This window comes from Agelaius tricolor, unplaced genomic scaffold, assembly GCF_023055355.1.
Source record: "Agelaius tricolor isolate 1412-34295 unplaced genomic scaffold, bAgeTri1.0.p SCAF_32, whole genome shotgun sequence".
Classification (NCBI taxonomy): domain Eukaryota; kingdom Metazoa; phylum Chordata; class Aves; order Passeriformes; family Icteridae; genus Agelaius; species Agelaius tricolor.
The window spans coordinates 6,929,905-6,945,055 of record NW_027269292.1 but is presented as its reverse complement, the minus strand read 5'-3'; the positions used below and the strand labels follow the sequence as shown (position 1 = coordinate 6,945,055).

The window sequence follows — 15,151 nt, the reverse complement described above, 5'->3', positions numbered from 1 at the left end:
TTGGCAAGTAATTGTACAGGTTCTGTATAGTTAAGATTGTGCTTAAAAACTCCATTTTACTTTAATTACACCCAAATTCTCAACATAACCACCAGTTTAATTTGACTATGGTGTGAGTACATGTGGCATGAATAAAAACATATCTTTAATCAGGTTTAGATTTGATGCTTTATCTTAGTTGGATGTTATGTCTCTTTCATGGTGACAGAGAAGATATGAGAAATGAGAAAAAATATTTTCCTTAAAACCGTCCATTTGCAAAGAATTTTCCACTTTTGAGCACAGCATCTTGAGCAGTCCCAGTTCTGTATCAAAGCCAAGGCTTTTGCACCTTTGCCATGTGCCCCAGCAAGCGCTGCAATCCACGGAAAGCCACTGCAGACTGGAGATGTCTGACACTAAAATTGACCTGGTCCCTCACAAAGCTGTGATTTCTAATGAAGTCTCTAAGACTGGGCTGTAAGGCATCTCCAAGTCTTCAAAGAGCACTAATTTAACATGTGTTCGTGTCTCAGGGAGCTGCCACGAAGAATGAATTTCACAGTAAATGTCACAACTAGGAAACCGGGAAATTGCCACACGGGTAACAAGCACCAGTAATGGTGCCAGGTACAGAACAAAGGCTTTAACACAGCAAATTAAACAAAATTCCTGCCAAAAGGTTTCTTATTTCAAAGACAACGAGATGCAATTATTCCTGCGGTGCTTAACTGAAAAAGTCATGTTTCAGGAGACATCCAGAGAAACATGAGACGTGCACTGAGAAAGAGAAAATAGAAGAACAGAACTGCAGGACGGGGGAGGCAGGCAAGGAGTAAAGAGAGGTGAGTAGAGGATTTAGAAGATTTTAGAAAACAGACCAAGGTTAACAAGGGAAACCAGAACCAGCATCAGAAGATCAACAGGAGGCAGATACAGGTCTGAATATTCAATCATCTAAAAGCATCTGCATGTGTATTTCTTCCACATGGCCTGGTCAGCAAGTTGTGGAACTTGGAAAACTCCATGGCAAACAACTTCCAAGGCATGTTAATCACTACCTAATTCACCATGCTGCCTGAAAAGTCCCTTTCTCTATCCCTCTCCCCACCTCAGCCTTTCTGCTCCCTCAGGGGCATCAAACAAGAATTCTCGCTGCTGCTGCATGAGCCTTTACTCTGAAGAATTTCTGGTGCACCAGTCTGGAATGGTCCATGCAGCTCTGAATGATAGAACATTTTAAACAGTGTGAGTTTGGGGCAAAGTCACTGGCAAAATCAGTCACTCCTAATGTAGATGTGTGATCTACACAGCCAATAGTCTCTGGCCAGGGACCACCTTATCTGACACTTGCAAAAAATCTCCAGGAATCTGAATTTGAAAACCTGTATTTCAGTGTTTTCAGAGAAAAATTACAAAAGATAATGCGTATCCTTCAGTGCACATTGACTCTCACACAGTGATTTCAAAGAAGTCAGATTTTTGTCTAATATGGCCTCTAGCTCCCACTGCAGCAATTGAAAACAGTTCCCTGTCCACACTGAGTCTCATCTCTTACTACCCTAGTCCAGCTACAGATAAAGCACACTGAGCTCAGCTCAGCTTTCACAACAACATCCCAGGTTAACTGCAGTGTGTACCAAAGAATGGGAATCCCAGCCCTGCCCCGTGTGCCTCTGCCTATTGCTGCACAAGGTGGACCTCTTCTGGTGAAGAGCTTGTGCTCCAAAACACCTGGTTCCACTAGCCTTGGCTGAGCAGAAGCCTACAGCATTACCCAGCTTCTTCTAAAGGTAACTGAAGCCTGAGGCAGGGGTAAGGGGAACACAAAGCAGAGAGAATCAGAGCCCATGTATGAGTCCTTACCTCAAACAGCGTCAGACTTTCATCGTTCAAGATGATTCTGGGAGGTGCAACAACTGAAGTTAAAAAACAAGTTATAAAACACCTAGCAACCAGAACATCAAACACAGGTATGGGAGGCATCCCTGCTCTCTGAAGGGGTGACACATTCATGTGCCCACAGAGGCTGCTTCTCAGACAGAAGCATAACATGGCTAAGGGAGCGGGTTACACCTTCTTTGCACTGTGAAGCTGTGTTTTAGGGAAGGCATTCCCTTCCAGGTCATCCCTCAGGCATCAACATCCCACAGCTAGAAACAGACTTTATAAAGTAAGGCCAAATATTACCAACAGCACTCACACAAGTAAAATGGCAACTCTGCATCAGCAAGGTGGCTTCTTACAAAGTCTCTCAAAATGCTAACTGTGGAAAAAGGAGAGAAAGGTTTGCTAAATTACATTTGGTTCTTCAAATGTTGGGCAAGAAGACTAACTTGCAACAGCAGAAATGCCTTCTAGAAGGTATGGAGATTGCCTTTTACTCCAAAGTACACAACTGCTCTCACAAATTTCTTGTAGAAAAAACAAACAAAATAAATCATTTTGATGTGCTGGTCCCTTGGAAAAATCTAAGGATGCCTACAAAATTATCAAAAAAGTTTGTGCAGGTAACCATGGTTAACAGCTGAGAATAAAAGGATCTCCAGTAATAACAGTAAGAGCTACTTGGTGCATGGTCTGATTGATTGCCTTTTGTGAACTGACAGAACCATAAAGGTATATCCTCTCTTAGTAGAGTTGCTGAAGTTCTTTTTTTTTCCTCCTTCCTGCTTTTTGGGGTAGATTTTGGATTGGGGAAGGGGGTGAAAAACGTTTTACACACTAAGTCAGAGGAAGTCTCCAAATGCATCCCAGTAACACATCATTTCGACACAAACACGGGGACAGCGAGTGAGACAGCTTCCTGTCTACACAAGGACAAGTATTTTGCCATCTCCACCAAGTAGCCCTCAGCTAACTTAACTAGCCCAAAGTCCCTTCTTAGTCCATTCAGGGCCCTACAATGACAGTGTAACTACCTTCTGCTGCTTCTTCAGAGCAGCTTTACTTTGCCAGGCAACAGTGTGACCTGTTCAGACACACTCTCCTTGTGTGATTGGTTGGTCTTACCAGTCTCGGTGGGACGGAAGCAGCCCTGCAGAACGTGGCGGTCTGGAAAACAAACTCTCACCACCACCTGAAGCAAAGACAACGCCCATCAGGACAGCGGTTCAGCACTGCTCTGTAACACCTGCCCTTGGCTTAGAACCTGCAAGTTCTTTACTTGTTGGTTTTCTTTAATGGGGAGATCTGAGGTATTTACAGGGACAGAAGAGCAACCTGGCTAACAGTGCTGTGCAGCTCCTCAGGGAACAAGGGCTCTCTGCCTTTCAGAGGGGGCACAAGAGCTCATCATGTGATGTAAAATGCAGCAGCACTTGCTCAGAGAGCAGGAGCTCCCTAAGCTAAATGATGCCCCAACAACAAAGACAGACCCTCATGGACAGGTGCAGACAGTTCATTGGCATCCCAATGTGTCCACAGCAGCAGGAATCCTCCTGACGTACCCCTGACCTTTGCACCTCCAGCTTGGTCAGAAAGCACCTCACTAGGAAACTGCACAAGGATCAGAGTTACAGAGTAAAATAAACCCAACCTGTAACACTGAATCATTTCACTTTCAATGAGTTTCTAACAAAATGTCTACAGAGAGCAGGCAGGAAGGCTCAGTCATACAGACTGATGTGTGCACAACAGAAAGGTTTTGAGACATCTGGAACAGAACAGAAGCAACTCTACTGCCTGTCACTCAACCAGTGACATATTACCATATTACAGTACAGCTGTTTTCACATGGCACTCCTGTTATGCAAGTCCCAGAAACAATTAATAGGGATGGGAATTTGAAAAGTCTCACAACTGAATCCAAGGTACTCAATCCCCAAGTCTGGGATAGCCAGAGGAACTGGAAAACGAACAAATACTACCTTGGGGTAACGCTCCAACTTCTCCTTCAGCTGGGACTCCTTCAAGGACTTTGTCATCAGTGGAGCTTCTTCCAGGCGTTTCCTACAGACGTGGGAAGAAGGCAAGTTGTCTGTAATTTTACAATGCATTTTTACTTTATTAAGCTAGCAGAAGACCCAAGCAGGGCTGATGAGAACTGATCAACTGTTCAATGCATCTCTCACAGCATTTTCCCTACCTCCTGAAACTACTGAGCATCAGCAACAATACTATATAAAATTACTTTTATTGTACAAGTTCATGACAGCAGATGCAAAAAAGATCCTAAGAGGACAGGAGAGTCTGCTTAGACTACTCAAGAAGAGGTGGACTTGTTAATCCAATAAACCAAAGGCTAGGGTTGGACATTATTACTCCACAGGGGCAGAAGAGCTACTGAACTTGAAAAACAATGCCAGCACAAAAAATTAAATTAAATTAAATTAAATTAAATTAATGAAATTAGCAACAGGGAAAAAAATGAAAAGTTTCAGATCATTCAAGAACTGGCATTGTAGATGTCTATTAAAATAAATAGTGGGTACAAAATAAAAGTCTACTTGTATTTAACAGGAAACAATAAATGTAAGAAAGTAATTACATATTTTCCCATAAGCAAAGAAACTAGCTCAGACCCAAGAGATCCTATGCTCAGCTTTAGTACATTTTCTTTGTATCCAAGTAACTGATGTGTAACTTGCCTTTATTTTTATCCCTGCGTGTAAGGGGAAAGCATCAGCAAATTTGGAAATTGGGTCTTTTTGGGGGGCCTGTATTCCAGTAATCCCCAACCAAATGACTCTACATTTGTACCACTAAATACTCCAGACCCACAAACAGCAGAGCAATTTTCAGGCCATATTCTGTGTACTCAGTGGCCTGTGGGAAAAAAATCAACTCTAAGTAAAAAGTTCAACTTGGACTTGGCTATAGCATAAAAGAGACTGTTTCACAGTCCTGGAGAGTTATTGCAATGTTTAAAGGAATGCTTTGACCCACTTGAAACTAAATACATTCACGAAATTAATTTCTTCAAGAAACATACAAACAGCAAAATGGTGCTGTGACAGGAAGGGCAGTTTATCTTCATCCGAGTTTTTACTGAACTGAAGTCTGATGAAGTAAAATCATGAATATTTGAAAGCAAGCTACCTGAACAGTGCAATACATTGTTAGTCAGCTTCCTTCACATAATTTCCATATGTGTGTGTGTGTGTATGCCTCTTCCAAACATTCTCAGGTCTTGCCTTGTGGCTAAGTTGGTCTTTCTGATGAGGTCTAATAAAAGGTTAATTCGGTTACTTGGAGGATAAGGTGTTTCTTACTGGCCAAAAATAAAACAAGCTCTGCTGATCACTGTCACTCTGCTCAACAACAGGACACAGCAAATCTCAGTCACAGCAGAAAGGGAACTTGCCTCTCATTCTGCAGCTGTGCCAAACGTTTCCGTACATCATCCACTGTGACTTCAAAAAATTCATCAGGAAGCTCTTCTGGGCCATCAGAAAGTTGTTCCAGTAGGTCTAGGTGACATATAAGGGGCTCACGTTCTACAAGCTACAGAAAAAAAATGAGCTCCAATTAGTTTTAAATGCATTGCTCTGCTTATCTTATAAGGTTCCTGAAAAAGAGTAACAGGAGAGTATTTACAAACTGTCTTTTGACCCGTTCAGCTCTCTGAACTAAACCACTGCAGGGTTTCATTGCACACCTTTCAAAATTTTATCCTGGTTTCTTGTGTGCAGAAAGATCCCTTAAACAGTAAAACTCTTTTGTTTTGCACTTACAAAGTGAGAGATCAGCCTTTGCTGCAACCAGAGCACACAGATGCAGGAGAGCAGTTCTCCCTGGACATCAGCTGCAACAAAGGTACTTAAAACATTCACTGGCCACCTGCCCTACACAACAGAGCTGAGAGCAGGCACTCCAAGCTGCACACTTCTCACCTGCCCAGCAGGGCACAGAAAGCCTGGCTGCCTGCTCCCCCAGCCTCCAGAGCCCAGAGCTGGGTGTCATGATGGCAAACCTTCCAGTGCAACTGGGTCGAGCCTACAGCTGTGGTTGCAGTTATGAAAAAACCAAAACAAAACAAGCCAATTCCCACAATCCCCTAAAAAACCCAAACTGGAGCCCCAACCACTGAGATCGAGAGCATTTGCCATCTCTGCAGGCAGCAGGACTTTAATGGATCCCTCCCCAGGAAAGGTTATGTGCTGGCTACTCTCTCTTTTGCCCAAAGCAGCAGCTGTGCCTGTGTGAATACAAACCACGACCAGAGTCAAGCAATCGAGAGGCAGTTACACCTCCTGGATCTCAAACAAGTCAAACTTTCTAAATTGCAAAACTGTTTAAAGGAACAAAGCTTGCAAACAGAGAACAGCATACTGAAGGCTACAGGAGATGCAGGGAGGACACAGCTCATGGCTGAAGAGGCTCACAGGAACAAAAATTTTGGTAGTTAATCCAGCATTTCTTCCTAGTCAGCTGCCAGCTTAACAATGCCACAGGCTCTGTGAATGAACCCACAGCCCATTTCTTCTCCCCTCATTCTCTCATACACTCTTTCCAATCCTAATTAACACCCAGATGTCCTCCCTCCATCCACTCACCCCTCCCCCAGGCACTGGCCACTTGGGAACAGGAGTCTTCTCAATTGTCTAAAGCACAACACAAATTACAAGGCAATGTTCACTCTACTTGTGGGCACTAAAGGGTAATTTGAGAAATTAAAAGATGGAGGTTGTGTGGGTGGGACCTTTGGCTACTTTTAGAAAGTTGAGCAGGGTCAGCCCTAACGAGCGGGTACAGGAGCCTGGCTGCAGCTTTCCCCAGGCCCGGGTGGGGTGGGGGTGCCAGTGCTGCAGGAAGGACCCCGAGTGCCCAGGACCATCTGCTGGGAAGCAGGTTGCACCGGGATCCAACCCCTGGTGCTCCACTGAGGGCACATCTATGTCAGAGGCCAGAGGAGGATTAATCAGGCTTCCCCAAGAACCCAGTGTACTTTAATCTCCTCAAGCAGGCTTGAGTTTCATTTCATTCTAAACATGTAGTGAAAATAGATGTCTTCTGAACAAGGCCAAACCCAAAAGACTGAGGAGGCATATCCTATGGCGTCTTGTGAAGGGTGCAAGGATATGATGGAGAGAACTCCAAAGTATCCAAACTCTGCATTAGCAAATCCTGAAGTTACCATTTAGTATTGGATCTAACAAGGACTTTAGTTAATCCCAACAGCAGTGGGATTCCAAAGGGAAAGGGCCAGCCCCCATCCAAATTATGGTGACAGTTAATGGCATCTGCCAAGGCATTGGGAACCCAAGATGGCACAAGGCAGACATATATTCCAGTCCTAAGTGCTCCCTCCTCTTCCTTGCTGTGGGCTCCAACAGTCCTAAAGCGCGGACAGAATCCAAAAATTAACTTCTCACAATGATTATGAAAGAGACTCCAGGAATACTAACCCACTTCCCAGCCCACTGCACACGCAGTGTTTTCTGCAACTGTGATAAAAAATAACCATCTCCTGTAACAATAAATGGCCACCACACGGATGTTCTACTTTCCATTATGTAAACTGGAGGAAAGCAAGCTGTGCATTTTGCTGTCCTACTTCTTCCAGGAGCCAAAGATGCTGTGCTAAGGTTTGGCATCTTCCTTCTTCACAGTCTATTCTTCCACCAAGGCTGAAATGCCAGGCATTTTTCACCATGAGGCTGAAGCCGTATGTTCACAGCAGCATCTACGTAAGTGCAGCCTCTGTGACAAAGCCAGGTGTCAGGAAGAATGCAGTTCACTCTGGGGTCACCATCCTGCTCCCAGGGAAGCAGGTAAGCTGAGGAAAACTCTTACGATTTAAGCGAAATAGGGGTCATTGTGCTTTCCACAGCAGCAAGCTCTCCCCAGAGACCCACTTCCTCCCCACCACCTCTGGGAGCTCTAATCTCATGCTGAATCTGGTTTAAAGTTACCTTCTAATAATTAACATTCTGACATCAAAGTCAGCTTGCAGCTGTCTGTAAACCATCTTTAGCCCAAGAAACGAAGGGATGCCGGCACAGATTTTATCCAGCCTCTCTTCAGCTTCAAAAACCACACACAGGCAAAGCATTAATGGGAAGATTCTTTTACAAAAATGGACCTTTGATGTTTAAAAATAATTTGTTTTGTTTTGGGTTTTTTTTCCTCAGGACTGAAAAAGGACAAAAAGCAGATGCCATGTGGCTAGCCCCACTTGGCTGTTGCCGCTGGGAGGAGAGTGGAAGATGGCAGGAGTGGAGGAGGGAACAAAATGTAATCAATCAGCAGCAAAAGTACCAGAGATCAAAGGGCTTGAAAGCAGCCGTCAAAATCACATGCTGTTTAACACAAGGACACAACTCCCCCAACAGAATTTGCAGCTGCTTCCCAAGCTGCTCTCAGAGTGGAAGGCAGCTGGCTCCAGAAGTGCTTTGCACTGGACTGCGACTCTGAGAGAGACATCGCTTTGTGTGAGTCCTTCAGCCAGCAGCACTCAGCCATGCCCAAATGCTCAGCTGCACATCAGCTCTGCACTCAGTGAAATGATGAAGTTCTGCCTCTCCCACCAGTGCACAGAGAAGTGTGGGCAACAAGACTGCTGAAGGATAGCACCACAAACCCCTGCACTTCTTCTCTCTCCCCAGACACAGCACAAACTCCTCTTTCCCAAACCCCTCATAGACAAGAGCGCAACTGAAGCAAGCAACACATGAGACTGGGCAAATCACCCAGCCTACTGTTTAATTCTCCATGTTAAGGGTCTGCTCCAAAGGTTAAATAATACTGATTAGACAGACCCAAACACGTTTCTAATACACTCAAATATTCACCACTGCAGGTTGGCATGGCCTCTTTCTGCTACTTGTGCAGTTCATAGCTGTTCCAGAGTCCTTCCATGGTCTGGCTTCTGCTCCTCAACAATTCCGAACTCATCAAAAATGGGCTGCAACCACAGAGAAGTCAACTAAGGTAGAGTCTCTACATCAATGTGAAAGCATCCGCAGTCTTGCTAAATTCCTCCTGGACTAAACTCCCTTTGAAGCTCCACAGGCATCCTTTCTTTCTACTTATAGCTTTCTATTGTTCAATCCTGGCTGGATCAGACCAGAGGAGATTCAAACCTCCAACTCTAGGAGGTACCAACGAGTCAGAAACAACAAAGGGGATCTCTGAACATGAAAGCTGGCCCCAGTGATGAGCCAAAGGAGCAAGAAAAGAGCTGCTCACTGAGAATCCAGAACGGGAAACTCTCAGTGCATAATAACAAGGAGTAAATTATTAATTAAATGGCTCCTGTACTTCATGCTACGCTACTTGCCAGACATACCCAACCTTCCTGAAGGTATTCAATTCCATCCAGCTGCCCTGCAGAAAACACACTTCAATGTCATTCCCAGGTGACTCTGGAATGGCATCACAGCACTTTTCAGCCATCAGTTCTGGTATCTCAACATGGGCTCAAGCACTTTCAGTTTTAAATAAACACAGTTTTATTTCAGAGACCCAACAATGGTGAGATGTGCAATCTGTCCTTCTGGGAGATAGTTAGAGACAGGTAGACTACTTCAGAGGCAAGATATTTTAGATTAAGACAAAAACTACTTCTATAAGCAAGGAGAAGTACAAAAGGAAAAGGATGGAAGGTTTCTGCTTCATCTGCAATACTAAGAAAATTAAGTCACAGGGTCAGGTAATAAAGTGGCCATTTGTTCATGAAATCTGTGGCACTGAGGTGCAGGACCTTCTGACTGTGATTTAATGCAGCTGTGTTGTCTCTATTGCCTAACTCTGGACAGCAAATTCTTAAACTCAAATCCTTCCTACTTCCTTTCTGAACTCAGACAGAACTGTGTGTCATTAAGGCACCTAATCCTGTGACAGAGGGAAAAAATCCTAAATCTGGAAACATCTTTTTCCTCATGGGAGTGCAGCCTCAGGCAAGGCATGATATAAAAAAAGCCCTTGTTGCCCAAACTGCAAATACATTTTCCCTTACCTGTTCTTGCTCCTTTTGCAGTTCTTGGCTGTTCTTAGACTTCTTTGGCTTAGAAGGACCTCCAGGGCTCGAAAAAGTTGTTGGCAGCTTTGAAGATGGTACAGCTACAGGAGAGTCCCCCAGATGCTCTCCATCTCCAAAAAGAGAGACAAATGGGGTAGGCTCAGGCTCTGGGAAATGCTGCAGCTCCTCCAAGCTAGCATGAGAATCTTTAATCAAGTCTTGCTTGTGTGTGCAGCTGTTTAAAGATATAGCCACATCCCTGTGCTCCAAGTCCTTTGGAAATGTGTTTTCTTGAGGTAGTGGCACATCCATTGCTTCTTCCATGGAGCCTTGCCTCACTGTTGGCTCACTACAAGGCACCGTGGCACCCTCCCCAGCAGATGAACTGCATTTCTTCATGACAACTCTTGAAGAAGACACCAAAAGGAAGAAAAATAAAATCATAATCCTAGGACTGCTGCCCTCCCTATTCTTAATGTGTCCATGACACAAAGACAGCACCTGACTCAAATACACCCTGATTTAATAACTTTCTTCTTCCAGGTGCTTACAGAGAACAAGCTCCAATTACTGTGAAGTGTGGGGTAGAGGGCCAGAGGGTTGTGCAGAATAACAGAACAGGACCCACTCCTCTGCAAGAAAACTGCCTTCTAGAGAAAATCAGCAGGCAGTTGGAAAGCACAGCTTCTAATCACTCCTGCCTTCTGTATATACCACAAAGAGCTGGTCAGGAGATCACAGAAAGGTTGCCCCTGTCCCAAACTCACCCCCCAACAGCCCCCAGGGCCTGCAGCAGCTGGGAGTTAAGTGCCTGAGATCCAGAGCAGGGAAGAATGAAGTGGTAGCTGATTACCCTCTCTGAGAGACTTTTAACTTTGAATTGTCTGTTCCACTCAAAGGAGGAAGAAAAAAAAAAGAAAAAAAAAGAAAAAAACAAACAAGCTCTTTTAATCTGCACATGACTGGTCAGTGCCAGCATCTGCTGCTGTGCAAAGCACATCTGGGCAGCAGTTTGAGATAAACAGGCAAATGCAGTAATTTCTGAATGCCGCAATGTTTTAATTTGGCGTCTTTTCTTGTGACTTTTCTTTTTTTTTTTTTTTTTTTTTGTCTTTCTTTTGGTACTTGAAACAAAATAAATTCACCATCAGAGTGGAAAGGGAAAATAAAGAGGCCAAACTTTCCTTCTCCCAACCTGATAATGGCATTGCCTCCAATCAGGCCAAGTGATTTCAGTGTTGTCCTCTCCAGGGCATCTTTTCCTGATATCTACAACAAAACCAAAAGAGAGCAGTTATGGCCTCTGATTCCACAAGAAAGCATGTAAAGCTCTTTATAGAAAGAAACCTGTATCTGAAGAAATACCACACAACACAAGAAACAGGTGAAAACACACTCCTGCAGTTGAAAATCAGACCTGAATCCATCTGTATCAACTTGTACTGTTTCAGCAAATTCACAGCTTATTAAATCGTCTCAATGGAAGGTGACCTACATGTATTTTCATCCCATACACACATCCAAGTGGGATCCAACTACAGCAAAGCTACTTTTATGTCAGGAGTTAAACGACAGGCAACATCTCAGAGCTGCAAGACAGACGATTTCCTTACATACACCTCCTATCTGTCTGTAATGACCTATTCCAGAATAAAGACGATCTGTCCACAGAGGTCAGTGGGAAGTAAAGGGGACAGCTAGGGAGAGCGAATTCCATAATATCCACATACAAAATATTTAACAAAACATTAATAGCAAAAGATCAAAACAGAGAAAAGCAAATATTTATTAAAATGAAAACACTGTTTTGACTCAAGCTTTAAAAGAAGCTGGAAAGAAAAACACAAATAGGTCATTGAGCTCATTTTATGGGCTCAGAGGTCTCAACGGCACAAGGTTATGTTCCAAGAGAGCTTTTTTCCATACAGACACGTCATGCATTGAAAAGACCAACATTTTTCTACTTCCCCTCTCAAGAAAGTTCAAAAGAAACACTTTCCAGGTTGGAAAGCAGAACTAAGTTTTCTTATGTTTTAGGGACATGAGACAGTTGAGAGGCCTTTGCTGCCTTACCTCATCCCGCATGTAAATACAGACTGGAGACAATTCACCATCCTGTTCCATCAACTCCCTGCAAGAAAGAGCAAAACACTGCAGCATCTGCAGAACAGCCTACCCCCTCCAAAACCAGCACAGAGCAACAGTACAAAGTGAAATCAGCAGGAAACACTGTCCTCCGTTTTTCTCCAGCAATAACCACTACACAGTTCACAGGATCACTATTAGACATTAAGTAAACAATTTCCTTCAATGCTTTCACTTAAAACATTGTGCCTTCAGCATCACATAATTTAAACACTTATATTTCGAGATGCAATATTACCAGAAACAAAGTTATGTCAAGGAGTCACGTAGGAAAAGAATCCCTTAAGTAACAGTCAAAATCCACACAGCCACTGAAGCGTGTGGTTCTGAAGTGACTGTACATTGCACAGTCTGTCTGCTGCTCTTAGAAAAGCTTGGAACTCCACAAACAGACATGCAATATATCCAGCCAGCAGGGAAAGACCACCTTAGGACACAGGTAGCATTTTCTGGTATGTAACAGGGAAATCACCTTTTGCACTTTAGCAACCTGCTTGCCAGCAGAACTCCAGAGTCTGCATAACCAAACTTAGCTCAGCATGAAGTGACAAAATAAACTGAACTGAGAGGGAGTCAACCAGCCTATGAAGTGGAAAATTAAGGGAAACAGCCATCAAATTCCATGAAAATTCATCAAGGACATTTCAACTGAGACTCAAAACTCAGCTACAATGACATATAAATGAAACCAGAAGCCACTCAGGATCAAGAGAGCCATTGGAAAATTATGATACTCAATCTTTGAGTAATTCTCAAGAGCCAGAGAACATCAATGGTTTCCAGTTGAAGGATGTGAGGGACTAAATCTGTTAAGCACAAACCACAACTGAGATGTCTGGCTTAATTGTAGCAGTCTATATGCCATCTTGATCAAATGGTTAAAAGCTGGCAACAGCACAGTGGTATGGGACAAGGCGAGTCACAATGAAACCCAGAGGTAGAGCAAATCCAAACAGAGCAAATTATAAAACCAGTCCTGAGGGTCAGGTCTATTTTAGGAAAGACAGCAGCTGAGAACTGCTTCCAGACCAGTTGCAACATATTCCAGGGAGTTCATAGTACCAAGACTGTAAGACCACTATTTCAGAACACTTCTCCCAGCCACCACAACAAATCCCATTGTGCAGAAAGCAACAGACACACCAGAGCATCCAAACTACTATATTCAAGTTTCAGATTATGAAACACAGTTAACTTCAAGGTGAACAACCAAACCAACACTATAGTAGGTTTGCCTCCATTTGTGATTCTGCAATTAGTTATTCTCTTTCAGGAACAAAACACACTATACAATGCTCTGCAGGAATCAAGAGATTAAGTTGCTCATACAAAAGAACATTGTCTTGTGATATAAGACCCAGGCTCCAACCTCCCTCGCTCCTCTGGCAGCAGTACCCGAGGAAATTCCCAAGGCCAATGCCTGATGATGAAAGGCAGAAAAAAAAATCTTGTCTCAATTGGAGAACTGGAACAAAAGATCACCAGAGAGTGCCTTTAGCACAGCATAGCAGGTTACTGCACTCAGACTTCTCCAGACAATCCAGGAAAGATACTCATCCCCACCTTATTTTCAATAGGATTTGCTTCCAATTAAGATTAGCTGTATCCCTTGAGGAATCCTCAATAATGGTGCCCAAAAGATAAAGGACTGATGAGACACAGAGAAACAGTGCAGAATCACAGAAAAGGCAGACAGAACAGGCCACGGAACACAAGCTTGAACCTGAAGCTGCTGCCTGTCAGGAAAGGTGGATGACAACCATTTAAGAGAAAAAAGTCTTAGGTAGAGTAGAACATGTCCTCACCAAAGACCAATAGAGAGGAAGCCAGTTTGACTTATAGAACCTAGTTTCATTCACTTTTCCAAAAACCGCTTTTGACTTCAATCCAAGAAACTCTTTGAAGAGTTTCCTAAAAATGTGTGGAAAACATCTGAACCGAATGAATGACCAGTGTAGAAGAAGAAGCAGTGAAGAAGCAGTGAAGAATCATAATACCTATCAAAGATGTCTCTGAGTCTCTGAATTGCAACTGCTCTATGGAGAACAGCCCATAAAGCTGCTGAAGCTGCAAGCAGGCAAGAGTGGGAGATAGAAATGCAGAATTCTTGCTCATAGGGCAGACAACAGTGTGCTCTCAACCAGCCTCTGCAGCACAGACTCCACACAAAGATCCCCAGAGACTGATTTTTGCCTAACTCTTGGAAGCAGCAGGCTCCGCCTCCAGCTGCTGCTAATCCATTACATGCACCCACTGAGGCAAGCACACACATCAAACATACTGTCCTCTCTTTGATGTGCTGCTCTTCTGAAGGGGAACGGCAAGCAGATTAGATTCCTTCATGTAGTGATCTGACAGGGCCTGTAAACATCTTGTGCAAGGGCTGCCGCACGCTGAGAGGAGGAGCAGCCCTACAATAGCTTCCAGACCTTCTTCAGACCCAACTGGCCAAGATGGATGCTGGAAACCCAGGGGAAATTCCAGTGGATTTAGAATACTTCCCTTCACGCACTTAGAGCGGCCGAGCATTCCAGGAAAACGTCTCCAGTTGGAGAGTCCAAGGAAGGATTTCAGCAAACATCAACAACTAACTGACTAGTTAGTCAACTGAATCAAAACACATTGAACAGCAACTCAGCCCATTAAATCCATACAGATGCCTGTAGATTCAGCTTGTTCTGTGACTAAACCACACACAGCACCTTTGCTGCTTGTTGAACTTAATCAAGATTGTAAAGTCCATCCAAACATCTGAAGTCAGCTTCCAGAGGCCAGAAAAGAGCAGCTGTGTTCTGAAGTTATGAATGCTTAGCACACTGCCGCAGTTAGAAGCTTAAGAAGAGCAACATGTATATGAGCTAGTAGTATTACAATGACCTGTAACCAATAAAACCACTTCAAAAGAGCAAAATTATATGAAAAGCTCAAAATTTAAACCAAAGAAACAATCAACTAATATGTGAGAAAGCCACACAAAGGTTATTTGTCATTGTCAATGTCATTGTCACTACCACCTTCCACCAGTCTAGCAGTCCCCACACTGCAACAGGCACTCCTCTCCTCACAGAGGATGTAGTAAGGGACAAGAGGGGACTAAAAACCCTCAGGAAAATGATACCTGTG

General features: G+C 43.7%; 1 protein-coding gene across 3 annotated transcripts in view; it reads right to left on the bottom strand.

Annotated features, from left to right (window-relative positions):
* The window catches only part of ASPSCR1 (ASPSCR1 tether for SLC2A4, UBX domain containing), a 33,121-nt gene that overhangs the window by 12,028 nt on the left and 5,942 nt on the right, over nucleotides 1-15,151 (bottom strand). For all 3 annotated transcript variants that reach the window (XR_011683090.1, XR_011683091.1, XM_071451463.1), the window contains exons 5-12: nucleotides 11,957-12,014; nucleotides 11,079-11,152; nucleotides 9,881-10,289; nucleotides 5,285-5,424; nucleotides 3,849-3,930; nucleotides 2,992-3,058; nucleotides 2,183-2,245; nucleotides 1,846-1,898 (exon numbers count right to left, since the gene is read on the bottom strand). Coding sequence is in view for 1 of the 3 variants with exons in the window: in XM_071451463.1 (XP_071307564.1) it covers nucleotides 1,846-1,898; nucleotides 2,183-2,245; nucleotides 2,992-3,058; nucleotides 3,849-3,930; nucleotides 5,285-5,424; nucleotides 9,881-10,289; nucleotides 11,079-11,152; nucleotides 11,957-12,014 (946 nt within the window). In the remaining 2 variants the exon portion in view is untranslated. The remainder of the gene's footprint in view (nucleotides 1-1,845; nucleotides 1,899-2,182; nucleotides 2,246-2,991; nucleotides 3,059-3,848; nucleotides 3,931-5,284; nucleotides 5,425-9,880; nucleotides 10,290-11,078; nucleotides 11,153-11,956; nucleotides 12,015-15,151) is intronic.